General features: G+C 45.1%; 3 protein-coding genes across 3 annotated transcripts; all 3 read right to left on the reverse strand.

The window, feature by feature from the left end:
- Nucleotides 1-4,744: 4,744 nt before the first annotated feature.
- On the reverse strand, nt 4,745-10,255 carry LOC124686706 (peroxisome biogenesis protein 2-like). The gene is made up of 8 exons (XM_047220610.1): nt 10,129-10,255; nt 9,435-9,548; nt 9,171-9,327; nt 7,415-7,551; nt 7,239-7,339; nt 6,836-6,953; nt 5,844-6,010; nt 4,745-5,236 (listed from the first exon to the last, which is right to left on the reverse strand). Exons 2-8 carry the CDS (start codon nt 9,543-9,545, stop codon nt 5,131-5,133), a joined length of 897 nt encoding a protein of 298 aa, XP_047076566.1. The 5' UTR covers nt 9,546-9,548; nt 10,129-10,255; the 3' UTR covers nt 4,745-5,130.
- Nucleotides 10,256-16,022: 5,767 nt separating this feature from the next.
- LOC124686728 (monodehydroascorbate reductase 5, chlorplastic) lies at nt 16,023-21,722 on the reverse strand. Its single transcript, XM_047220632.1, has 17 exons — nt 21,627-21,722; nt 21,346-21,529; nt 21,154-21,253; nt 20,862-20,939; nt 20,469-20,540; nt 20,250-20,368; nt 19,987-20,071; nt 19,746-19,835; nt 19,535-19,636; nt 19,355-19,444; nt 18,147-18,227; nt 17,458-17,529; nt 17,283-17,377; nt 17,112-17,200; nt 16,947-17,009; nt 16,822-16,865; nt 16,023-16,498 (listed from the first exon to the last, which is right to left on the reverse strand). The coding sequence occupies exons 1-17, from the start codon at nt 21,634-21,636 to the stop codon at nt 16,385-16,387; spliced, it is 1,488 nt and encodes a 495-aa protein (XP_047076588.1). The 5' UTR covers nt 21,637-21,722; the 3' UTR covers nt 16,023-16,384.
- Nucleotides 21,723-23,290: 1,568 nt separating this feature from the next.
- On the reverse strand, nt 23,291-26,631 carry LOC124686718. Its single transcript, XM_047220621.1, has 9 exons — nt 26,519-26,631; nt 26,142-26,415; nt 25,948-26,049; nt 25,778-25,860; nt 25,579-25,695; nt 24,777-24,879; nt 24,043-24,698; nt 23,512-23,701; nt 23,291-23,386 (listed from the first exon to the last, which is right to left on the reverse strand). The coding sequence occupies exons 1-9, from the start codon at nt 26,629-26,631 to the stop codon at nt 23,291-23,293; spliced, it is 1,734 nt and encodes a 577-aa protein (XP_047076577.1).
- Between the last annotated feature and the right edge of the window lie 354 nt (nt 26,632-26,985).

Here is a 26,985-nt window from a genome sequence, read left to right on the forward strand (position 1 = left end):
TGGCTGCAATTTGAGTAAGTTTGAGTTACGTGGGCACTTGCATTTTTGGTAAGCATAAAAGAGTTAAATTCAATGCTTCCGTTCATACCACCAAAGGGATTTTAGATTATGTGCATGCTGATGTGTGGGGACCTTCCCGCAAGACTTCTCTTGGTGGTGCAAATTACATGCTTACTATCATAGATGATTACTCCGGAAAAGTGTGGCCTTTCTTTACGAAACATAAATCTGATGTGTTTGATGCTTTTAGAAAGTGGAAAGTTATGGTAGAGAAGCAAACAGAAAAGAAAGTTAAATTGCTTCGCATGCGACAATGGCATGGAGTTTTGTTCTACTGTTTTCAATGATTATTGCAGCGATGAAGGTATTGTCAGGCACCACACCATCCCATATACTCCTCGGCAGAATGGTGTGGCGGAGAGGATGAACAGAACCATCATCTCCAAGGCTCGCTGCATGTTGTCTAATGCCGGTATGCATAGACGTTTCTGGGCTGAAGCAGCCTCCACCGCTGTTACTTGATAAACGAGGTCACCTTGTATTCCGCTTGATAAGAAAACTCCTATTGAGGTATGGTCTGGTTCACTGCTGATTATTCACGGTTGAGAGTTTTCGGTTGCCTTGCTTATGCTCATGTTGATAATGGAAAGCTAGAGCCCAGAGGCTGTTAAGTGTGTGTTTCTTGGTTATGGTTCAGGAGTTAAGGCATACAAGTTATGGAATCCTGAAACTAAGAAAGTTTTGCATAGCAGGAATGTTGTCTTTAATGAGGCTGTGATGTTTTCTAAGAGTTCATCTATAGATGTTACTGATGCTGTTGATTTTTCTGATAATTCTGATGATGAACAACAGAGGATTAGCGTGCAGGTGGAGCACGTGGAGGAGAAAGAAAATGATGTTGCTGAAAATGATAACACTATTGTTCAGCACTCACCACCTGTTTTGCGGCAAACAAATAGTTCCATTGCTTGTCGATAGACCGAGGCGTAACAAAGGTCCACGTCCTCGTTTAATTGAAGAATGTAATCTTGTTGCTCATGCTTTGAGTTGTGCTTGAGCAGGTGGAGCATGGTGCCGAACCTGCTACATATGCCGAGGCCGTTGCATCCGTTGACCACGTGAAGTGGATTTACTGCTATGCAAGAGGAGATGCAATCGCTTGACAAGAATGGCACATGGGATGTTGTGCCCTTGCCTAAACAAAAGAAGGCTGTTCGTTTGTAAGTGGATATTTAAAAGAAAGGAAGGTTTGTCTCCTAGTGAGCCTCCGAGGTTTAAGGCAAGGTTAGTAGCAAAAGGTTTCAGCCAAATTCCGGTATTGATTATAATGATGTATTCTCTCCGGTTGTGAAGCATAGTTCCATTCGTGCATTCTTTGGTATTGTGGCTATGCGTGATCTTGAGCTTGAGCAGCTAGATGTAAAGACTGCTTTACTGCATGGTGAGCTTGAGGAGGAGATATACATGGACCAACTTGAAGGTTTTGTTGTGCACGGTAAGGAGGATCTTGTTTGCAAGTTGAAGAGGTCCCTTTATGGTGCAGAAAGCAGTCTCCAAGACAGTGGTACAAAAGGTTTGATTCATTTATGCTTGCACATGAGTTTAAGAGATCTAAGTATGATAGTTGTGTTTATATCAAGTTTGTTAATGGATCACCAATATACTTGTCTGTTATATGTTGATGATATGTTGATTGCTGCCAAGAGCAAGAAAGAGATCACTATTTTGAAAGCACAATTAAGTAGTGAGTTTGAGATGAAGGATCTTGGTGCTTGCTAAGAAAATACTAGGTATGGAAATTACAAGAGACAGAAAATCTAGTGTGTTATTTCTTAGTCGAGCAAAATTACATTCAGAAAGTTCTTCATCGTTTTAATATGCATGATGCAAAGTCTGTTAGTACACCAATTGCTTCTCACTTCAAATTGTCGGCATTGCAATGTCCTAGTATCGATGAAGATATTGAGTACATGTCTCGAGTTCCATATTCTAGTGTTGTTGGTTCCTTGATGTATGCCATGGTTTGTTCTCGTCTGATTTATCCTATGCTATGAGTTTGGTCGGTCGATATCTTGTCGATCCTGGAAAAGAACATTGGAGAGCTGTTCGGTGGATTTTCAGGTACCTTCGTGGCACATCGAAAGCTTGTTTGAAGTTTGGCAAGACCGGTGAGGGACTCGTTGGCTATGTGGATTCAGATTTTGTTGCCGATTTGGATAAGAGAAGATCCCTCACGAGGTTATGTGTTCCTTGTTGGTGGATGTCTTGTGAGTTGGAAGGCAACGTTACAATCTGTTGTTGCCCAATCTACAACTGAAGCAGAATATATAGCAATTAATGAAGCTGGCAGAGAGTCTGTTTGGTTGAAAGGATTGTATGCTGAGCTTTGTGGAGATGATTCTTGCATTAACTTGTTTTCTGACAGTCAAAGTGCAATATACCTTACTAAAGATCAAATGTTCCATGAGAGGACAAAGCACATTGACATCAAGTACCATTATATTCGCGACATTGTTGCTAAAGGTAAACTGAAGGTATGCAAGATAAGTACTCATGATAATCCTGCTGATATGATGACAAAGCCGGTTCCTGTTTCCAAGTTTGAGCTTTGCTCGAGCTTGGTTGGTATAACTTGTTTAGCCCAAGTGGCTGTTGGCGCCGGCAAGTGTTTTTCCTTTGTCCGTTCGGGAGATTGTTGAAGTTCATGCTACAAGATGGAATTTGTCTCAAGGTGGAGTTTGTTGTATTGTGATCCAAATTCATATACTAAAGGGAGGCTAACTTCGACGAGCGGAGCGAGGACGCCGCGAAGGGGGTGCGGGGGCGGCAGCCCCACGCGGTACTGTACTGGATCGTTGGCACCGCCTATATATACATCTTGTAAGCCGCCGGCTAGGGTTCATCAGATTATAAGATAACCCACGGCGTTTGTAAACACCTCCCGATATAGTGAAGTTTTGCTTGGCTGACGCCCGTGGTTTTTCCCCTTCTGTGTTGGAAGGGGTTTTCCACGTTAAATCTTGTGTCCCCTGCGTGTGTTCTTGTTTCGTTCTTCGTTATTTGCTTGTCGCTTTTATAACAACTTTACTAGCATTTCCACAAACTAGCAATATGAAGCATGATAGCACACGGGCCCACGCATTGCTAAGAACTAAGAAGAGAGCATCTGCCGGAGCTACCTGCAAGTGTTTATGTGTATCCGTCATGGACCGAGCCTGCCTGAAGAGCACAAAGCCATGCCCAAACCTCCCGACCCGATTATCGTGTGGCCCTTAAACACATCCCATAATATTTTGACATTGATGAAAAAATTGGCATATTAAATTAAACACACTTAAACTTGTGGTTTGCCGAGGCTTCAAAAGTTTCTAAGTCCACCACTGCTACTCCCCGATCCTTCTCTGGTGCTGGTTGCTGGAGAGGAACAAAGCTAACCATCAGGAACGGCGTCTATTGGTGGAGTTCAGGTTCCAGGTGCAACGATATACTGATGAATGAAATTTTGTAGTAAAAAAAAGTCTCAGTTCCTGATTGCCGTGTTACACAACTCTAGAAACCTCCACCTACGGACATGATCAAGATCAATATTAACGGTGCCTTTCATGATGACACATGATCAAGATCTAGAAACCTAGGTTCAGGCCGCACGAATGCAAAACCGCTACTTCCTGCTTGTATGATCTCTTTGATGGTGATGAACAGCTTACACGGAGAGCTAAGACTCTCTCTTCCAACGGGAGTGGTGTTTTGGCACATTGGAGCATATGCTCACTTTATTTTGAAATGCATGTTACACATATTTTGAAATTTCAAAAATGTTGAAACGAAAAATTCGTACATACATCTTCACGTGCTACGCGCTCACAAAATCGTTACATGAAAAATCGACTTGTCGTGTTGCGTGTGTAAAAAAGACAAAATTCAATGCTTAAAATAAGGCTTTTCAGAAGACAAAATTTCCCTTTTTGACATAGACCACAAAAATTTCCTCGCGAAACTTGACAAACGCATATATATTATGGAGATGTACATGTAGAATTTTTTGTCAAAAATTTTCGATATTTCGAAACATAATTTTTTGGTATAGGGAGCACATGCACCCAGGAGCCGAATTGAATTTCCCTCTTCCAACGCCTCCGACTACAGCTCTTTTCTCCTTCTTCCTTCGAGCCTCTCTCGGCCTGGCTCTTATCCCGTCGACAATAACAGAGGCTGGGAGGTTGGGGCGCTATTGCCAGGGATTCAGTGGGTGACCCATTTTTGCTGCTGTTGGAAGAGTGCACACAGCTGGTGATGCTTTGCAGACTGAATTGATAGGCATTGCGGCATTGGTCGTCCAATTTTCTCTACTGATTGAATCCTCTGCTTATGATCTTTCCAGGCTGGGACCTATGTTTCTTCATCCAAAGTTTCTGCTACGTATCTCCTTTGATTACTATAGATTTCAATTTGTGGGATGGTAACAAGCCAGCTGCTTTGGCAGCATTAGGTGTAGGTTGTGATCTGCACTATACTGTTGTATGGCTTGATAGCCCACCACCTGATGTGAACTGTTTGTTTGCCGACGATTATGCCGTGCCTTAATGGAATGTTGTGTTCCATATCAAAAATAAAACATCGGTTGCCCCATAGCAGGTGGAGTGCCGACCACCTACAGAACATTGCCTCGAGCCATCCCTAGGCCACCGCTTGTGTCTGGCTTTGGATTATTTAGCTAGAAAAATAATTATAGCTAAAGTTGAACTGCAGGTTACTGGTGACAGTTTAAAGTACCTCTGGCTCTTGTCATACAAACATACAATGCCCAGCTAAGATGTGAACTATTCGACAAAAAGAAATAAATCACTAGTACAATGTTCCATAAATATAAGTTACATCTTCCTCTAGAAAGAACATATTCTTGTCTGCCCAGAAAGTGAATTCCATCTTGTGGACTTTGCTATAACATAACTTATACAAACAAAAACAAAACATGATGTTTAACACCACCAGTTTCAATCCCAAAATGTCTTGCTTCTGGTCAATAATATGTGGACCGGAGCTTTAAAAATCTGATGGTGGTGGGTGAAGAAGCGTTCTTGTTACAACAGAAGGCGATGTATGCGCAAGAATTCCTGAACCCAAGTAAAACTAACTTGATCCATGTCTTTGAATTGCAACGACAACCTCATTACAGCGTGCACATCTGTAAGAACTTGTAGCTGCACAACGTGTTCGTAGGCAATAGTAACAATACCTACAAACAAGAAAGAATTCTGCCTGTTAACACAAGTTAACACAAAAACATGTTGAGATACAAGATGACCGCCATAGTGAATAATGGATTAACATGTTCAGTAATCACTATTTATTGGAAAACAAACATGTAACACATACTTTGTGTGTTGATCACATGCACAAAGTGCTGTCTAATGTGAAAATTATATTCCACTGGCATGACAAGAACTGCCAAATGATTACGATTAATTTAAGACCAAACTCAAGACAGGAAGGATTTTACAGTACCAACACCTTTGCTTAAGAACACTATAACTAATGTTTCATAATTTAACAGCAATGCCTGGCTACTTGTGTGTCTTAGTTTTAGCTTCAGTGATGTAAATGTAATAGAATCTATGTGGCGTTTCTGGCCAAAACATGGTTTGGGCTTGCATTCATTGCAACCAGATACATTCAACATGGACAATGTTTTCTCAGGATCATACGTGACCGCAAAGCGGAGTGCATTAAATGAAAGTAGTTGGTAGTAAAGGCTGTCGAGTTAATATTCAAGATGAAATTAAATAAGCCGTATTCAAATGGACATATATGATGAAAGAGAAAAAAAAAAAACAGGGAAGTACCTGTGTTGACATGGGAGAGCTACGAAGGGAATGCTAGGATTAGAGACACATATAGGACAGTTTGCTTCATCACCAGAAGAACTTGCTGATTTATCTTTAGAGAAGGGAAGGAGGAACTTCTTTACTGAGGATGAGTTTAAGAGGGGGAGAAGCAAAAGCAACATTTCCTGCACAAGTAAGCAATGTTAGCCACCATTTGGGAGCAAACAACAAAACATCCTCTCTTGCTATCTCAAGATTCGAGTAAGCATAAGCATTTGTATAAAGTTCGATGGACGAGAAAATGTTGGATAGAAGTGATACAACTATTAATTTTGATACCTAACACCAATTAGGCATGCAGAATACATGTGACATGTTGGAACGGAGTGGGAACTACCACTATGTGGTTGGCCGGACGGCACAGCATACAACGTTGGGAAGTAGAGCATAGGTTAGGGAAGGAGAAACGAGGGTGAGACCAGATTGATTAATTTCTTATTTCTTGATTCACAATTGCTACATATGTTGTCCCTTATATAGAACGACTTACTTGACCCCTAAGTAGTAAATAACAATTCAATGATACGGATCCGGTCTCTAGCTAATTTCTTTCTTATTCAAATTAACTCCCTTGCCTATTTAGATAACATTCCATATCTGTAGAATATTTGCGTAATCCTATGTTCCTACGCATATGATGTGTAAAATGTCCCTTCAAACAAAAACTAGTAAAATGAACTACATGTATCACTAGAGTATATGGAATAATAAAATTTGATCATGGATTTCCGCATTATAAATCCTTAATAGGAATTTACATTTTATATGTGATAGGAACATTAGAAGTTCAGAACTTCCTAAAATCTTCAGAAATATATATAATCTACCTTAGCTAGAATCAAGGTCTCATTTTGGTAGTGTGACTAGTGCCTAATCCATCACTGCATAAGCTAGAATTTTTTTAGTTACCAACTATTTGTCAGACAAGCACATGCAAGAAAGAGATTTACCGAGAACTCGTTCCAAACCAGCTGCCGATTCATGTACTCAAAGCTTACTGCTCTATTCATGTTGGGGCTCCCATAAACAAGTCTTGCTTTCAGAATCCTTTCCACGATAGTTTTATATCTGTATAAACATACACGGAAAAGCCAAAAGTCGTATTTGCAATTATTAAAAAGCTAGCACAATGATTCTATAAAATCTTAAATGTCTAGGCAATTCTTGAACTATAATATTCCATCTCATTCAAGTACACAATGACATAATTGGCTAGTATAATCTTAATGGACTGCGTATGTTCACAATATTAAAACTGTTCCTCAACTGCAAAAAAATTAATGTCTTCCGGTTTTATATAATCTTAGAACATATGATGTAATGAACATAGCTAAACAGGTAGAAAAATGATACCTTCCACCATAAAGAAATGACAATAGGTTAAAGAATGAAACAGCTCTGTATAATCCTTCAGCATGTTGTACCAAACCCCATGCACGACGCGCTAGTGGTCTCTGCTACAGAATAGAAGTTGTATGAATGGTCAAACAGGAATTGAAGTTTCCAGAAATTAGTATTAAGAGATTAACCTGTTCAGAATCACCCCATCGACGGAAAGCAGAAAAAGACTGCAAGCGGGACAATAAGTATTGGCCACCAACAGTGCTAATACAATACAAGATCTTTTGAGAAACTGAAAGTCCAGGTCCTTCCAAACCTGTTCTGACTGGAAAATATATGGAGTTTGTCAGTTATTGTTCAGATGATATTACAAATAATCAAGGAGCTGAACTATTGACTGTTAACAAAGGGAAAATATGATTATTTGGCCTCCTCTTAAATTGCAATCTAAAATTTACCCTCATCTCCAATGTGATTGATTGTTTATGCTCCTTTCATTACAAAAAAGGTGGAAAAGGGGGGGGGGGGGGGGATCCCTTCCTTGACAGTACATTTTTAGGTAGAAGATAAGACCTCCCCACGATTTTCCATGCAAATCGCACCCCATTTGATTCGAACCCGGGTGGCCGAGCTCACCGCGGTGAGCTCTAGCCACCAAGCCAGCGCTTGTTTCTCAAGCTCCTTTCATTTAATCTGTTGATGATTTTCCCATTTCTTTTTTATAATAAATTATTTCCATCCTTAACCCACCCAAAGGCATTTTTGCTCTTTCACACCCAAAGTCCAAACCAAGAACCGATTCAACCAATTCGTCCCTCCAAATCCTTTACACCCCCCATGCCACGGCCAGTCAGCAACAGCTAGCAATGGCAGTGGCTACAAGCAGCCGTGCTGCATAAACTTCTATTACATCAAAACTGCTTCTTCATTTGGTTCATCATTTTCATTTGGAGGGCTTTAACGTGTCACTGGGTACGACCTAGAATTCGATGTGCCAATCCCAGGATGAAGGGCACCAGGTGGAACAACCAATGAGCGGCAAAAGCCGGCAATAAGTGAGCCTTCCCCTCTGGTACTTTCCAACACTCGTACGGAGTACTAATTAATAATGTAAATTTTCTGAGCTAGGTGGGTACAAACATTAGAACGCCTAAAGTTTTGTCACTTACAAAATTCGTTTTGGTTGGGAGAATAGTATCCTTACCGATGCAAAACACCAATGTGCCAGTAGCATCAGAATTTTTAACAACATATTTTATCCAACCACAATTATCATCTAAATACTGCGGAAATACATTGGGGATGAGGGTAAATTCTAGATTGCAATCCGAGATAGGCTGAGATCAATGATTCTCGGGCAAAGGCACTTTTTGTACTTCGTACATGAGTAACTTGAGAACATAGCGCCAAAGGTGTCTCTCACCATTGAATATATTGGGAAAAGGATACATAAAATGTCAAACAACATGTATTTGCACAACCAGCCTTGTTCGCTCAAAGGACATGAAATGGGACAGGGGGCAGCAATTAGGTTTGTCCAAAGTTAAGACATATTTCATGCGACGGAGGGAGTACTTGTAAAGAGCATTTTATTGGTGCAGCCATAGGCCGTTTCATTGTACTTATACTTGATGAATATTATGAAACTCAGAATGTACATGCGCTGAGTTATCTGCGGACAAGCTAACAACTAAGAGAGGCTGGGCCCAACCCAACTTCAACATCATACATGACTCAACCGAAGTAAGTAAATAAGGGTAATCTGATGCAAGGCCAATGCACAGATCAGAATGCACTTACAGGCAGCTGGTAGCCTGTACACACTTGAGAACAATTCGAATTCGTTTACAACTCTAAACAGCACAGCTACCATAAACAAAGGCTCAAGAAACATATCGTACATAAAGCTGACAACAGTTCAGAGAAAATCATATGGTAAAATACCCTCTTTTCCTGCGATGGGTGCTGCCCGTTCATCTCTGTACCTCAAGTTCATTAGTGCATTCCCTGGGGTTGGCTTGTCTACCCAAATAGAGAACCTCCAGATGAGGAACTCGAGGAACGCATCAAGTTCAGGCTCATACTGAAATAAGAGTCCTGGCTGGCACCAAAGGAAAAAAACATCAAAAGTGGAAGCTATAAGCAGCAATCTACTTATGTGTAATCCATGGGGAACGCCGGCATCTAGATGATTACTGAAGAAAGTACCTTCATCAAAGAGAATACTTTGACTAGCTGCTCTTTCAACATAGCGGACATTTCAACATCAAGCCTCGCAGCATCAAACTGGTTGACTCTAGATATTGTAATCGGGATCATGGTCTGCATTGAAACAAAAGAAATTACAACATGAAGTATCCTCGCGGTGCAGTGACCATTACTGTGCACATTATTGTGCCCTTGTTAGGAGCACCTAACTGGTCTCTTAACTGGTTCGGAAACTTCAATTAGGGACCAAACCAGTGGCGGACGCAGAGAAAACCATTGGAGAGTGGGCACACCTCTAAAAATTTCGCGCTCCCTCAGTTGTAATAAAATTTTACGAAATGGACAATACATATAGCCAATGGATTGTCAACATTAAAGTTTAATAGGTATATATATCAAATGGACACGCTTTTTTTTTTTCCTACGGAGCAAAGCTCCGGGTTCCGCTATCAGAAAAAAACGGAACAATCAAATGGGCACGCTTACATCACAAATAGTTTAAAACGTAGAAAAAGTCTTACATGACGGAACATAGCATAAACAGAATATTACATCATAGCATAGATCAACCAATTCTACAATTACAAACCTAAATTCTAGAATTACAGTAGAATCAATACTAAACATAAATCCCCATGGCAATATCAATAGAAATAAACATAAATCTTAAATTTACAAAAACTAGAGACGATACCTGCTGTTGTGCTGCACGCAGCAGACCTGCAGTGCTACTGCTTGATGTTGATAGCCGAGCGCCCGAGCCTGGCAAGTCTGGCCGAGGGGCGAGCGGCCTGCGTCCTGCGCCCTGCGGCCGGGCGGGGAGGAGTCCAGGGGGCAGCGGCGGCCGGCGGGGGAAATCGGGGAGGAGGCGATCCGGTGAGGGGAAGCGTCCGGCGGGGGTATTCGGTGAAGGGGGCGAACCGCCGGCGAGGATTAGGTCTCAGGCATGGGCACCATGGTCGGGCTCTCTCTCTCTCTCTCTGGTCTTCCTTTTCCTCTTTCCGTCCAGCGTACAGAGCGAGCGAGAGAGTCCAGCCAGAAAGAGTGAACCAGAAGAAAACAAAAACAAAAACAAAAAAAGACCAACTAGGCTCCATTCCACACAGCAGAACAGGGGTAGCCCTAAACATATCTCAAATTTAGGATGGGCCACGGCCCGGCCGGCCCACCATCTGTGTCCGCCCATGGACCAAACGTACTACTACACGTCGTATGAAGAGCTAAGAGCATCTCCACTTATTCTCAAAAAAAAAAAAGAGCATCTCCACTCGTCCCCCGACTACGCCCCGAGAGAGACGTTTTTTCCATCCGGACGGCGTAATTCGGTCCAGTCGCGCCCCCGGTTCCTCGTTTTCGTCTGGATTGGGCCTAAATTCATCCGGCGATCCCACGCTATCCCCGGCCCCCCGGGGAGCGCTCGGGGACTCCGGACGAAACAAAAGCGCGCGAAACGGCGAGAAAACTTCCCGCGCGTCTGGTGGCCCCAACTTGTCAGCGAGAGACCACGATCGTCGTCCTCATCGTATCGTCTTCTGCGCGCTGTAAAAGCCTGCCGCCGGTCAGCATTCGCCGGCCGCGTACCTTCCACGCGGCGAGTTAATGTCGTCGCCTCGGTATCACGCGCGCCTACCTCTATTTATCGCCGAACTACCGCGTCTGCCCCGCATTCACCTCTCCTCTCTCTCGCATTCCATCAAATCTTCCCCCGAACTCGAAGAGATAGCAATGGCGAACGACGGTGCGGCGAAGAACGGCTTCGGCCGCCGCTCTCTCCACCAATGGGAGGAACGGCTCCTCCACGCGGCGGGCTACCGGCGCCGCCGGACTTCCGCGCACCGGGGGTGGAGGCTGAGCGCGAGCGGCGTGCCGATCCCGCCGCCGCCAGCGGGGGCCGCACTTGAAGCGGCCATCAACGAGGTGCTCGCCACTCTCGGTGACGAGCAGCGCGCGGATCCGCGTTTCTTCCCCGACAACCACGAATCGTGGGTCGCGTTTTTCCGGCGCAGGTACGAACGCGAAATCCGGGCGTACAACGGCCCTCCTCCTCCTCCGGCAAGGAATAACGCCGCCGGCCGCCGCCGATGGTGGAGCGCACCTGAGCGCACCCTCGAAAATGTGCTCGCGCACATCGAGGCCGGGAACTCCCCCGTCCTGGGGATGCCGCCGCCGGTGGCGCCTACCGTGTCGCGCCGGCACGGTGGTTCCTGGATGCCGAGGAGGATGGTGTCATCCTCCTCGTCGTCTGGCTCGCGGTCGGCGTCCAGGTCCGGCGGGTCGACGCCGGCCACCGTCAAGCAGGAGTGGGCCACCGTCAAGAAGGAACCGGCGTCGCCACCGCCGACCAGAGGGCGCAGCAACGGCGCCCTCGTCATCCGCGACCAGCCTTCCGCTCCGCAGAGCGGCCGGAAGAAGACGAAGAAAGAGGCCACCGCAAACCAGCTCGCCGAGGAGGAGGCGGCGCGCGCGGAGGACTCCGCGGCTGGCGAGGCGATCGCCGGGTCGGCCCGAAGGACATGGAGGAGGAGAAGCGGGCGGACAACGACGCATTGGAGTGGTCCGGGCGCGGCCGGGAGCGCGAGAGGCGGAGCGACGGCGGCGGCGCGCCGGATCCGACCTGGGCGCGTCAAGTCGCCGCTCGCGCCGCCGCGCCATCCGCCGCTAGGAACGCCGCGCCCGGGGAGGTGGTGAAGCTCGAGGAGAGCGGCGACGACGGCATGCACCTTCCGTCGCCGCCACGCACCGGCGACGCTGGCCAGGGCACGAGCCGGCTGGTACGAGGCTCCGCCGCCCGAGGACAACGCCGGCTCGGCGGACGACGACGACGGCGGCGACTACACGTCCTTCTACCGCCATTTCGGCATGTAGTAGGCCGCTATTTAGTTTAAGTTTAGTTTGCCAATCGCCGAATTCAAATATATGTACGAATTCGGCCTATTTATGCACGAACTCGCCTCTATATGTTAAATATCATTAAATTTCGCTTATGTTTGAACAAACTCGCCAATTTTGTCTGAAATCGCCGATATCCGTTACATCTATCCTGGACTCACGGCTGGGAAGATGGGCCTCCCCAGGCCAAGTTTTTCTCCAATCCGGACGACAATATCGTCGGATTTGGACGTGGAGAGCTCAAACGGCTGGAGATGCTCAAAGTTTCATCCTCACACTGTGCCTTAGTGGCGACCGGTGGCCAGTGGTGGATGCAAGTGTAGGCATGGGGTAGCACATTATACTGAATAAAAAGAATTCCTTTGTGCTACCCGTAAAACTAGTTTTTAGGCACATGGGCACCACCGTGCACCTCGAATCGTCAACTTCCTAGCTCCGGCACAGCTGGTGGCGAAGGAAAGAATGACCTTGCTCGGTAGGAACAAGGAAACCCTAGTCATCTTTACACGGGTAGGAAAAACCGAGAAGGAGGTACCAAACCACTTATGATTCACACTCAAGTTCACTTTTCGCCTACAATCCGAAGAGCTCTTTGAATGCGCACCAACTTACCTATGAGGAGGTAAGGTAAGAACTTAGTCTAGACCATCCATTGATCAATGTAGATTTGACAATGTGGATGTCCTACAATAGTATTTCCGGTTTTATTAAAAATGAAACATATCCAATGGATCAAGTTGCCATTCATAATACTCCCTCCTAGTCCATGAACACAAAGCCACATCATTTTTCATGTCAAACTTTGACTAATGAGGATTTAATCAACCAAATATAAGTTACATGCCATCCAAAAATGTACCATTGAAAAGTTTATTACAATGTGCATCTAATGACATAGTTTTGAATGTCATACAACTTATATTTAGTTGACCCCGGCTGGGAATACAAGGTCACGAAACGCGTCCGCGCCGACGCATTTTGACCCCAAATTTGGACCATCTTTGCGTCCCCATGGACATGCTAGGCTGGGATGCATATCTATTTTTCGACCGCGCAAACACAAGCGATCACTTTGTGTCCATTTACATCAGGCCGTTGAAGATGCCCTAAGCCTTAATCTTCAAGGGGCGGTGCTAGTTTACGGTCATCCATGGGCACGGTCGAATTCCAACAGCCCACATGATGTTAGAGGGGGGGGGGGGGGGTTAGTCGAGTCAGAACGAAGGGTGTGCAGAGGGATGAATTAAAGCCTCAAGTATCCTTCATGTCCCGTTAGTGTTTGCTTGTCGCCCGGGGTGAACTCGTGAGGGCGTCACACAGTAGATCAAGATGATGAGATCTATTACTTGCATGTCATGAGTTTGATGCCATCCGATCCGTTAGTCTCTTTAGGTTGTGGTAGTGGAGAAGTCCAAAGAATGTTTCTCATAGTCGCGTTCTGACTCTTTGGGTTAATAGTACTCATATGGTTGTAAAGTCACACTCGAAGGATTTTTTTTTTTTGAATAACAACAGGAGAACTGTTATATTCATCGCAATAGAGGAGAAGGTCAAGACGACCGGTTGACCCAGTTTATGAGGAAAACCGGGCCAAAAAACCATACAAAACGACCCCGTTTTTGAGGAAAAAGAGGCAGAAAACCGCACAAACAGAGCCTCGTCGCCCACACGACACAAAGCTACCATTGCACAAAACAAACACATCCGTGCCCGGAGCCGCCACTCCGGCTTCCCCCTGCTCGGTTACGAGCCGCAACGCCGCACGGACTAGACGCCTCGTAGCCCATGCTACACTAGACGACCATCCACAGACCACGGACGTCGCGCCAAAAGATCCGGGGCCGCTGCCCCGACGTGCCGACCGGACCGACCATCCGATCGCGCCGACCGGGCCGACGGACTCGCTACCCACGTAGCACAAGCACGCCACCCTTGCCTTGCTAGACCACGACCATACCCCATATGCCCGTAGTTGCAAGGCCATTCGAGGCCGCCGCCTCGACGCACCATCCACCGTCCGGAGCCGCTGCCCCGGCGTCCACCATCTTCGGCCGCAAGGCAGTCATGCCTAGTTAACGCAGACATGCCACACCACAGGTGTTGATGCCTCCAAAGGCGGCGCCTTCAAGAAGGTAGCGGCATATATGTCGCCGTCGCCCGCTCCCGGGGAGCTTTGGTTTTCACCAGGAGAACACCAGACACTCGTGACGGCAGGAGATGTAGCTCACGAAGACGCCTTCAAGAAGGAGCACGGCTCCCATGGGCACCGTCGTCATCGGCACCTACTAACAGGTGCAAAGCTTTCGCTTGGCATGCCATCTCCGCCATCGAGCCCACTTGAAGCTCGGTAGAAGGAGCGCTGCCAACAGAGCATGAAACCTTGCCGTCGACCACCAAACTCCACAGCCGATGCAGCAGCCAAAAACAGCACCTCCCTCCGCATCCAACAACTGCCGGAGCACCAGATCGGGACGGGAGCCGTCGAAGAGCAGGTCACCCGCCGCCGTGCCGTCGAGGAACCGCACCATGGGCCCGCAGAGGCCCAGATCGGCCCTGCCTGTAGCAACCCCGACGCCTCCACCGCGCCACCAGCGCGCTTGCGCAACTACGCGCGGAGCCAGAGCCGCGCACAACCACCGCCGGCCGCAGCCGCCGCATCCCGAGGTCGCTCCCCCGGCAACGGATCTGAAGCCGCCTGCTCGTTTGAGCACGGCCGACCCTCCAGGACGCTCGCTGAGCGCCGTCGGCCTCAACCGCACCAACGCTCGCTTGAGCGCGGACGTCCATGACGCAGCAGCAGGAGCTCCATCTCCATGCCGCCCTGCGCCAAAGCCAGGCGCCAGCCCGCGCCTCCGTCGACGAAGCTGCCCCGCGCAGCCCGCCTCAGGAGCGAGGAAGGGAGATCCCGCCGCCGCCCACGCCGCACGGGCTTTGCCCGGCGACGCTTGCCGGCGGCGGCAGGGGAGGAGGGTGGAGGCGGGGCTGTTCCCGACGGATGCGGTTAGCGTCCAGATCGCCCGCGGGGAGCGACCGAGGCGCCCGGTTTCGGGAAGCGGGGGCCCTCGGGGAGGGAGGCGCGGAGGCGCCGGGGAGGCCCCGAGCTCGCCGGAACCCTAAGCCGGCCCGGCGGCGGCGGCGGAAGGGAGGTGGTGGAGCGGAGCGGGGTGCTCTCCACACTCGAAGGATTGATAGCGTCAAAATACTCTCTCGGGGCAATAGTACTCCTTTAAGGTCGGCAAGCTTGTTGTGCAACTCACTATATGTAACAACAGATAGCTAAGGGAGGGAGGGATCATATCAGCACATAAGTAGCTTGATTTTTTTTTTTTTTGAGGCAATAGCTTGATATTGTCACAGCATTCCACTCTCGACCAGTTCATAGAGGGTGCACTTGGCCTATTCAATACTAGCAAAATGCCGTAGCAAAGTTGGAATTACGTCAACAGTAACAAATCTTGGGGCCGCCTGGTAGTCAGTACAATGCTGGCAGCATTGCTCCTTATGCATATTCAAGAACTGCTTTTGCAAGAGAAACGATAAGAATCAAGGAAAGTTTTCCATGATCTGTGCTGAGAAGTCCCAATGATACATGGACTGAATACATGATTTAGCCAACTTTGTTGCTACCACCTTCGATCAATCGAAATTATCATAAGTTTCTTTAATTAGCCTGTGGCACAGAGTGTTCAAAGTCCAAACTGCAAAAGAAAATGTCCCCATTCCATCATATCCTCCTTAATCCCTCAGTGGAGATCAAAGTTTATTTCGAGCTAGAAAGTGGCTGATAATTATATAAGTTTCTTTACTGCACCTATAGTTTATACATCCAATGTTCAAACGGTTCTGACTCCATATCCTCTCAAACCCTCCGAAGGTGTTCAAAGTTTGTGCCAAGCTGGAAAAAGGCGGTCATGGATGCATCAAAGAAAATTACAAACCCCACAGGGAATGAATACTGGGGCCGCATTATTGTCACCATGGTCCTGACTTTTCAAAAGAAGCTGCAGTCCCGAACTTAAGATGCCATATGTGCTGAGAACTAGTTAAACTGAAGATTCAGACTAAAGAGAGCTGCTTGCAATCTCTAATGCGTCTTCAACTGAACTCGCACTCTTGAGCTTAGCTTTGTCGACGATGGGTTGTGATCTCGCAAGCTTTGGAAGAAGTGCAAATTCCTGAAAGATTGCAGAGATTTTTTATTAGGAAACCAGAATGGTTATTACAAATGAAGTCCCAAATCTAAGTACATTAGAAATTGCAAGCTCTTTGGTCATGGAAAAATGTCCCTCCCAATTTTCCTCTCCAGTGTATTCAGCATGCTTGGAACTTATGCTGATTAACATAAGCTCTTGCTTGAAAAAAATGGTCATGGCAAGTTTTTTTTAACAAGGGTCATGGCCACATGTTTTCATTTAAATGCCTACAAAATCGGTATTAAGTTCAACAGAAGTTGCAAGAACATATTGCCATGTTGAAGGGGATGCCAGCATTTTATTACCTCTGAGGTTCCACTCTCAAGGAAAACACCCTTCAGTCGACTATCTGCAGGGTACATCAAGGCAAAAGATCATCATAAAGAAGTCCAGCTGAGAGTAACGATAAATATTCAAAATAACTGATTACCAGAGTCAATCCAGAAGGTAGCGATCTTAGGATCAAAGTTCCCTACTTCAACTGTTTCACCAACTGTGCAGTAAACAAGAGATGTTACAGATTTTGTGATTATTGATGTCCAGTAAAAAAGGATCAACATTATAGGGTAGACATTGGATATTGAGGTAATTGTACCATTATCTCCATAAAATTGCCACCAGATTTTCCTCGAGCTTCCTTCGTACTCAAAAACTCGAGAATAGAAGTACGGAAGGTAGTCATACCTGCATCAGATATGGCAGATCAAACAGACCTATAGCTATTAGCTAAACAGATGAAGAACACACTTGATAATAATTAGCTTACGCTTTTGCCTGGGATGTTAAGAGTGTTTCAATACAGTGGTGCGCAGACTTCCTAGCATGATCCACATGCTCCACTCGAGCAATTCTATTGTACATCTGTTAAAGTATCCAATAAAAAATTATAATGCTGGATCCAACCTTTCCTTATTGAGATGAATGTGAAGAATGCAACCTACCTTGAGGGGGAAAGCTGCCACATCTCCAATAGCAAATATGCTAGGTATACTTGTTCTAAACATGGAATCAACCTGCCCAAAAGTAGCATTTTATTTTAAGGATGGCAAAGAAAATCAGACATAAGTTGTTTAATGCATCCATACACGTGTAGCATGAAGTCTTTTATAGGGATACACCAACGCAATGACAGAAGAGGTAACAAAGGTGGGAACAGTAAATCGATATTGATAAGGTGTAAATGGGGAAAAATTCAAAATGACTATATGCTATGTTATAGGTCAATAGACTAGGTTTGATCTTATCTATTCCAGGTAGTACAAAAGAACAAAGGGAATTTTTGGCTCATGCCATTTCATGCCCTATCATTTTTTGCCAACGGCTTGCTAGCCAAGAAAATTGGCTAAGGATTCCTTGGCCCTGTGTTGGCCAAAGTTTTGGCAAGAACAGTAAGGGAAATGTGAGGTAGGTGGGCAACTTTTCACTGGCAACCAAAATTTTGGCTACCAACCAAATAAGAGCCAATATATCATAAGGTCGCCAAATTTTGGCAGGGCAATTTGGGCACCAACCAAACATGCCAAAGTAAGCACAGAGGGTAAAACCAAAAAGATGAGCCATACTAACACAATTACACTGCAAGTACAGCGTGAACCAAAGAAGGTTCAGTAACTTCAGGATGGACACAAACCTCTATGCCACCAACTTCATTGTTGACTCCAACCGCTTCAAAGGGGCTGACAGCTGGTTTTGCTCCTATACCAACAATAACCTGCATATTAATGTATCACGACATCAATAAATCTCTTAACATGAATTTGTACCATTTCAGTTATTTAATCGACAAATAAAATAAAACTGCAGCTGATGCAATACGATGTCCTAAAGCATGAAGGATCATTAAGTCCTGTTGTTGGCCTTGGCGTTTTAGAAATGCTGAATAGGTTTAATTATTTTTCAATAAGAATATGATCATTGGCCACATAAATTTACTTGATACTATGTTCGAAAGGCTTTTATAGTCTTGAGTCTAGTACGACCTAAATGTTGGGGAGTCCACATCGTTCTTGTGGATATTATCTTTGTGCTTGAAATACTCTTCCACGAGACTACTAAGTGGAAATGCTCGCAGACTTTAAAAGCCTTAACATGAATAAATCTCTTAACATAAATTTGTACCATTTCAGTTATTTAATCGATAACTGTAGCTGATGCAATACGATGTCCTAAAGCATGAACGATCATTAAATCCTATTGCTGGCCTTGGCGTTTTAGAAATGCTGAATAGGTTTAATTATTTATCAATAAGAATATGCTCATTGGTCACAGAAATTTACTTGATACTATGTTCGAAAGGCTTTTATAGTCTTGAGTCTAGTACGAACTAAATGTTGGGGAGTCCACATCGTTCTTGTGGATATTATCTTTGTGCTTGAAATACTCTTCCACGAGACTACTAAGTGGAAATGCTCGCAGGTCACAAGTCTAAAGTTTAATCAGACATGTACACACGGTTAGATTTCACAAATTCTTGCTCAGTTGACTCACACTTGACACAGTATGTGCGAACAAGAGACACCAACCATAGGTTTACTTTGATAGTTAGCCTAGTGTATTTGCTACCATAAGTTGTAGAATAGCAAGATAGCATTCATTAGAGCCTCTAAATCGACTTTTGAGGGTTTGGGTTCTCCACGTGCACTTACACATGCTTTCAAATGTACTATCAAGTGGACTTAAGTGGTCATAGTCTTACCGCTGAACAATCAAATTTAATCAGTATTTTCAAAAGGCTAAGGCCAACAGTGGGAACTTAAAATGCAGGTGTCGTGATGACATTGATGCTTTAGATTTTGTACTGTATAATATAAAAAAGGTTGGGAAAAGAAAGATTGTAACCGTGTCAGCTTCAACAACAGAACCATCTTGAAGTACAGCAGAAGACACCCTTCCATCAGAGCCAGCATCAAGTTTGTCAATAAGAGCTCCCTAGTTACCATAAATATAAACCCAATATATATTTAAAAATGAAAAAAAAAGACAAAAAATGAAGTTTTTCTTGACTTATAACTATGTCACCTTTACAAATTTGACACCATTTTGCTCATACAGTTCCTCATACTTCTTAGCAAGGGAAGGCGTAAACAATCTTGGCATTATATGATCTTCAGGGAATATAATCTACATAAAGAGAAACTTTAATTATATAACTGCCACTTAAAATGTATAAAGAGAAGAAAACCATGCTTCAGATATGTCAGAACTGAAGAAAGTAAGATAGTATTGTTACAGTTGTGTCAAGATTCCAGCCACAAGCTGCTGCAGCCACCTCCATGCCAATGTAGCCCCCACCAATAACAACAATTTTCTTTGCGTTTCCCTATCAAATTACCGAAATTAAAAATCACCAGAAAGGTTAAGAAGTGAGAAAAAAAAAACAAGGAATATATTTAGATCTGCTGCCATGGGGCAGGAGAGAAACGATTTTGAAACATGAAGAACATCTATCGTTATTAATTTACTGAACATACCAATGAAGATACTAGAGAATCAGCATCAGCAACATCACGTATATAGTGAACTCCCGGTAAGTTTCCTCCGATTTTCTCGGGTAATCTGAAACAAGCATCAAACATACAAGCTTAAATTCATCACAACCATGTGGAATGTACAAGGCTTCCATATCCAGTTCATGTACACAATCAATATAAATTTTAAGTTGATTGTGTCACTACAATAGCATGGAAGTTTGGTTTGCCCATATATGCATAATGGATTGTGATATCGACATTACCTTGCAGCTGCACAACCTGTAGAGATAATAAGCGATCCATACTTGAGGATTTTCCCTGATGAGGTTTTCAAGGTTTGTGTTTTGCCATCAAATGCTTCAACTGGATCTTCATACAGCACCTTTCAGACATGAGAGATGGTTTCAGACCAAGGGGACTCTTGTATTTTCTAGCATGCTGAACAAGAAAATAGGACGGGAACATCATAAATTCGTAACTACCTCAATGCCATTCTCCTTGTACCATTCGGCAGTCTGCCTCTGGCCACCAGATCCAACGCAGGTATGGAATCCCTGCCACAAGACAAATATAAGAGTTTTAGAGCTAAATTTACAGATCTAGTCTGGATGCTGAACTGTGCCATGCGCCAATCTAAGATCGCAGCCGTTCACCGATAGCACCAAATGATGACAGTGTAATATTTACATCTCGAAACAGGTTTCACGCAACTCGAATAAATTACGCGGGGATAACTGGACTAACTCTCGGTCCGTTGTGCCAGGAATGTCCAACAGATAAAGGGGTTAAGCATTTCTGATATACTGAATCGAGAAACAAACAATCTGCCATGCCTGGATGCTACTTCGCGTCATTAAATTGTAGCGGTTACTTACAGGTAGGCGCGCTGGCTTCTTTTCCGGAGGAAACAGGTAGCCTTTGGTCAATGCCGGTCGCTCATATGGCGGAACAGCCTGCACACAACACGCACACACCATCAGGAATCAACCCACATAGCTTCAAGGGGAAGAAGTATCAAATCAAAGAACTGGTAAACTACAGTAGGATACAGGAGAGCACTGAAGAAATGATTGACACAAATGGTACGATGCAGAGGGATTAGTTAGATATCCACTTGTGTAGTTGTGTTGTGTAATTAGTTAAATGGTGTATGATGAGCACTAGTACCTCTTTGGAGACGATGCAGAGGCGGCCGTCAGCCATGCCATGCTCGACGAACGTCCTGGCCGCGTACCCCGCCGCGTTCCCGCCGCCCACGATGACGTACCTGCGGCCGGTCGATGCATAAGCCGTAAGGATTGTTACAACTTACAACAAGGGTTCATCCGACAGTGAAGCAGATCAAGAGTGAGCACCCACTCGCGGTTCTGGTTGTCGAAGCCGGCGGCCGCGGAGACCGAGAAGGTCCTCCGGCGGGGAGCCGCCGCCGCCGCCGAGGGGAGGGCGGCCCCGCCAAGGCGCCGCAGCGCCCACGACGTCTGCGAGCAGTAGTACCCCGTCCCCGCCGCCGCAGAAGCCATCTGCGCCGCCTTTCGCCGGAGAGCTAGAGCCACCTCCAAAGAAAAATGCGGCGAATCAGAAGAACTCGAGATGGGCTAAAGGCGATTCCGGTTAGCTGATGGTTGGGGCGCGACGAGAACCTGAAGTCATAGCCACTGGCGGCGCTGCTTGACCTTATAAACGGAATTGTTTAATGGGGGAGCCAAGCCAAGGAAGGGACGCTGGCCGTTGCGCGAGGCCAAGGGGCGGGGAGGGGCGGGGCGGCGACGATGCACGGACGGTCGGACGGAGTGGGGAGAGAAGAAGGCCCAGTTCTTTGTTTTTGTTTCTTCTTTGCCTAATGTGCCCTTCTGGGATGGTGAACTGTGTGTCATGCTACTTAAGAAGATGGAAACCATGTAGTACTAGGAATATGTATTTGTTCCAAGTCCAAATAATAACATATTTTGTTCTGCGAAGAAAATGTTAAAAGGTTTGGGTCGATTAAAAAAGATTGAAAGGAATGCGGTAGGGATTTTTAAAAAAACAAGAATCCAAACTTGCGTCCTGGGTGGCTAGATTGTACATCAACTAAGCTTCTTGTCAATTAAATATTGTCTATGATACTATGTAGGTAAAAAAATCTTTAGGAAGTATTCCTATATTTTTTTAACAGGGGAAGTATTCCTATATGACTTGATCTTTCGGATAAAACAACCATCATACAGAAAATTTGATGATTTTAATCCTCCAAATTCTTACAAAAAATCTTCAAGACAAAGAGGCCCTAGAATCAGCCTCCTTCAAAAAAGAAACATCCTTTTTTTAGGGAATTTATAAAGGGGGCATTCCGAGAAATGTCAAAAAGAAACATCCTAGTTTCCCAACAACCACGAGAATTCTTGTTCGGTCATGAAAGAAATGAATTGATTCTTATAAAATGGACTCAAATTCTTGTGAGATACGTGCATGACTTGGATGGAATGGCACTAGCTCACGACTATGTGTTATAAGTTTGTTCACGCAAGAATTATGGAGTTTGTGAGCACTTCAATTTGATTGACTTTTGAGTAAGGGAACTTGCTGTGTGCTTCTGAGGGGATAAGACAAAGCAGCCAGTGTAGCTTTCCACTAAACATCGTTTTCAGTGGATCTAGATGTTGAGCACATAGTCCTACAACTAGAGGGTTCATGTTTCAACGTTTGGTGTCTCCTCAGGATTGGACCAGCTCATCTGCTGTCATAGCTTCTCCAACGAACCAGAACCCTTCTAGCATCTAGTCTAGTACTAGTCACAAATAAACTACAGGGTTAACTATAGAAATACTTTTAGATTCAGTTTAACATTTTTTTTCCTCCTCTTTTTCTGATTTTTCTCACTAAAGCTTTACTTGCCAGTTGCTACATTGCTACTAGACTTCTGAGGTAACGTTGAAACCAGACTAGGTTTGAACCTTGCGATAAAACTGAAGCATAACAATGTATTCACATGTGAATCAAGTTACCATACACACACAAAAAAAAAAAGTGAATCAAGTTCACAGTGGCACCTTGTTTCCTTCTGAACTCTGAACAATACACAGATCAAGCCAGTGTGTGTGTTGTAAACCTGATACTGATAGGAGTTCAGGGTTCTCACATAGCACTGGCTATTGGGAGATTGTGTGCAGCTTCTATCACCACTGGTCTGGTACCAATGGCGTAGCATCAACTAGTTACAAAATCTGGAACCAGTTCTCCCTGCGAGTATGGCAGAACCCACACGAGGCAGAACGCAGATTGTTCTCAGGAGCCATTTCATCACAACATGCATTCTTCAGTAGGATCACCTCTTCACAAAGAAGTGCTCTATCTGAGATTGCCCGCTTTTGCCTCCAGCCTTCTGCTGAGCTTTGGGCCACAGTGCTGGAGTCTTGCTACCCTGCGGAGATTGATGCATGGGATTAGATTAGATTAGATAGTTAAGTTGCTTCTGCTGTCTGACAAAGAACAGGAATATTTTCTCGGAAAAATAACAAGGCAAATGATAGAACCAGTTTAACTGACCTGGAACCGGCCATGATCTTTCAGGACTTTCACCTTTCCCCCGCGCCCGTCATGCCCCACGGAAATCAGATTGCCCCTGTTTGCATTTGCATTTAGAGACCTAGGTGCTGCCATGCCCTTGGACCAATTGCCAATTCCTCTTCTTGCCCCTTCCAGACCAGTACTTCCACGTGGTGTTTCAAAATCATCATCTGATTGAAGACAAAAAATGTATTCGCTTCATAAGAATATTGAGTATAGCAGATTGACTAGAAATAAAAAGTTTATATATATCCAAAACAAATAGAAACAACTAAAGGAGGCTCTGAACCAGTAACTTTGTATAGAATTATTCCAAATTTATCTCTTCATTCCATTTGGAAAATTAACCACATATTATATGCTTTCTTTTTTACTGGCATTGTAGAATGCAAAACTGAAAAGTTATTCCTTGTACTGAAAACTACCCTAGTCTCCTCTTACCAATGCATGTGAAATATACGGAACTTGAATTCACAAATTATTTGCTTGAACCATACAAGAACTCACCGAGAAAGAGAATTTAAATTGTGAAATTGCTGAGGTCCAGTGCCAGAAGCCAGCCGAGTTGCTTGTTTAGAGATGGCATCAATTGTCAGTGCTTGTTTCTTCCATGAGGTTGTATCGTTCATGCTTCTCGAAACAGGAAGCTCTTGAACGTTTTGGGGTTTTGTCTTCATAATATTCTCCTGAAATGTTGATTTCCCAGTTGCCACTGTGTGCTTCAAAAAGGAAGGCTCGCATCGAAATGTTGTGGGCTCGTTGTTATCATGTTCAAAACAACCGGACTGATTCTGTGCATCCAAAGTGTAATCACTGTTCCCAAATGGCTTGGTAGAACATTTTATCAGATGGACATCATCACCATCTAAGTCTATCACATCTGTAAACTTGGTGTCCATGTTGTCTTTCAAGTTCAGATCATTTTTAGCTTCAGGAGTCAACTGGTTCAAGTGAGCCTTCTCGTTGCTTCCATCCTGCATCAAGTCATCACGCTTCGCAGTTTGATTCCCATATCTAGCACTTGGACTAGACAAACCATTATTAGCAGTGGGATTTACTGGATTTGTCTGGTTCTGGTCTGCTTTAAATTTCTTTGAAGACCTCAAGTCCCTGATGACATTATTCTCCTTTTCTTCCAGTTCCTTCTGAAGGTCTAGCACCCTTGCCTGCTTTTACTTGCATAGGTCAAGGCTCAAACTAAATATGTATATTCACGAACAGATTTTAGGTTGACTTGAGCATACCCTCAACTTCTTTATCAGCTCACTGGCCTTCTCAATCTTCTGCTTAGCGCGAGTTTCAGATCTTCCCAGATGATTGCATTGGACCATCAAATCTTTGTAGCTCCTACAAAAAAAAATGCATTACTAATTTCTCCAAGCATGAATGAAAGAATGCTCGTAGCTTTTGGAAAGAAAAATAAAATCGGCTTCATCAGGTTAAGTAAAACTTCAGTTGTGACAATATCCAGTAAGAGAGAAAAGGAGCTATTCGCCAGAAAGCGCTAAAATTCACTGCTAACAAAATCACTGCTTCTTTGTCTAATTTGTGTGGAACTGACTCCAGAATGGAGCATTATTTGACCATCTACTGTAATTCATTTGATACTGGTAATGGCTGAGCATCGAAACTGTTTCAACTCACAAGTCCCACTTCATAGCTAAATACTGACTATTGTTTATGTTGAAACTGTCTCAACTCACAACTGCCACTTGATAGCTGAAATACTGAAACTGTCTCAACTCACAAGTCCCACTTCATAGCTGAAATACTAACTATCGTTTATGTTGAGGACCTTACACTTCCTTAAAAAATCCAAAGTTCAACAAGCTGTCATTGGAACTAAAATGCTAAAGGACAGTCTATATTATAGCTTAAATACTGACTATAATTTATGTTTGGTGCTTCGGGTCTTTTTGTTTGCTTTGCTTTCATTGCAAGACCGACACTATTTTGGTGATTTCTTCTAATACTTAATGGCACACATTTAGGTGTGGTTCGACAAAACAAAACAAAAAAGCAACAAATCCCTGGAGTTAAATATACCTGTTGCGAAGAGCAAGCGATCTCTTCAGGACGTCAACAGCATTCTCGAGATTACCATGGTTACCCAGTGAAGCCAGCTTTAGGATCTCTTCCTCCTGAAGGTTCATGTCTGTCGACCTAGTTGACAGGAGATTAATACAGATACATTTCACTCATCAAACACAAATATTTGTGCACATTTCAGACTAAACAGGCATACAGCTTCAGCGCAGCAAGCTCCTTTGCCAACGCAAGGCTTCTCTCCTGCAACCTCCCACACTCCGTAGTCCTCCTCGACAGCTCCTGCCACGAATTTACCAACATAATTCAGTCCATGTCTGGATGCAGAGAAAAGTGAAAAAAATCCGGCCACCTGAACAATCCCCTCACCTCTGTTTTCACATTGAGCTGCAGCTGCACATACTCTTTCTCCTTCCTAGCCGCCTCCCGCATCGTCTCCGCTGCCGCCGCCTTCTCCTTCCACCTAACGACCTGAATAGAGTTACTAAGAAACCATCAGCAAACCACACAAATTTACAAGCCCAATAACTAGATCCGGCGCCAGGCGTAGCAGCAGCACTGGCCTCGGCGTTAAGCTTCTGGATCCCGTCGCGCTGCTCGTCGAGCACCCGGCCAAGGGACGCCGCCTTCTGCTCCAGCCGCGCGACCTCGGCGGCGAGCGCCTCCGGGTCGGCGTCCTGCGACGAGCGGGGGGACGCCTGCGTGGGGCACGCGCCCGTGGACTGGAAGAAGAGGCGGGTCGGCGGGTGGGAGGCGCCGCATGCCCGCTTGCAGATGGGGCACGTGCCCTTCTTCTTGCCGCCCGCGCCAGGGCAGTACTCCAGCCATTGCTCCACGCTGCAACAACAACCAATAAGCCTCTGCTTTAGCCAGCCATTGAAATTTGCAGGGAGAGAATAGAAGAAAGGAAATGGATTCGGGGGGAGAGGGCAGGGCGGACCAGAGGGCGTGGAAGACGTGGCCGCAGGAGGGGAGGCAGTAGAGGTGCTGGTCGGAGAGCGGGCGGAGGTCCTCGTAGCAGATTGTGCAGACCGGCCACGCGGCGGCGGTCATGTCGGCGTCGGCGTCGGCGGTCATGTCGGCGTCGGCGTCGGCGGCGGCATCCAGAGGGGAGCGGGCTCCTCTTCTTGTGGTTGGTTTTGGGCCGGGGGGAGGGAAACCAAGTGATTTCGCATTTTGTTCCGCGGGCGTTTTCGGAAATGCCAGGTTTCGTGGCGGGAAGTTTTTATATCTTTTCCTCTCTTTTATTTGTAGTCGATTCTTAAATCTTTTTTTTAAAACGTCGATTCTTAAATCTTAGTCGAGGAAACTATAATTGGGTCACGCTGAGCGTCCCCCGGGGGATTAGATTTCTAATCCCCCGGGTGGACAACCCTTGGATTAGCTCGATTGGACCGTCTAGATCAT

This window comes from Lolium rigidum, chromosome 1, assembly GCF_022539505.1.
Source record: "Lolium rigidum isolate FL_2022 chromosome 1, APGP_CSIRO_Lrig_0.1, whole genome shotgun sequence".
Classification (NCBI taxonomy): domain Eukaryota; kingdom Viridiplantae; phylum Streptophyta; class Magnoliopsida; order Poales; family Poaceae; genus Lolium; species Lolium rigidum.

What these genes read in the sequence shown, in the direction of transcription:
- LOC124686706 (XM_047220610.1), bottom strand. Translation starts at nt 9,545, where the DNA reads ATGATCCCGATTACAATATCTAGAGTCAACCAGTTTGATGCTGCGAGG. An exon ending in ACCCATCGCAGGAAAAGAGG is followed by an intron (nt 7,552 to 9,170) that starts GTATTTTACCAT and finishes TATATTTTCCAG; the next exon opens with TCAGAACAGGTTTGGAAGGA. An exon ending in TCATTTCTTTATGGTGGAAG is followed by an intron (nt 6,954 to 7,238) that starts GTATCATTTTTC and finishes ATGTTTATACAG; the next exon opens with ATATAAAACTATCGTGGAAA.
- LOC124686718 (XM_047220621.1), bottom strand. Translation starts at nt 26,631, where the DNA reads ATGACCGCCGCCGCGTGGCCGGTCTGCACAATCTGCTACGAGGACCTC. An exon ending in TCGCTTGCTCTTCGCAACAG is followed by an intron (nt 24,880 to 25,578) that starts GTATATTTAACT and finishes TTTTTTTTGTAG; the next exon opens with GAGCTACAAAGATTTGATGG. An exon ending in AAGATCATGGCCGGTTCCAG is followed by an intron (nt 23,387 to 23,511) that starts GTCAGTTAAACT and finishes CAATCTCCGCAG; the next exon opens with GGTAGCAAGACTCCAGCACT.
- LOC124686728 (XM_047220632.1), bottom strand. An exon ending in GCTGGAATCTTGACACAACT is followed by an intron (nt 19,637 to 19,745) that starts GTAACAATACTA and finishes CTCTTTATGTAG; the next exon opens with ATTATATTCCCTGAAGATCA. An exon ending in TACCTTCTGGATTGACTCTG is followed by an intron (nt 16,866 to 16,946) that starts GTAATCAGTTAT and finishes TGTACCCTGCAG; the next exon opens with ATAGTCGACTGAAGGGTGTT.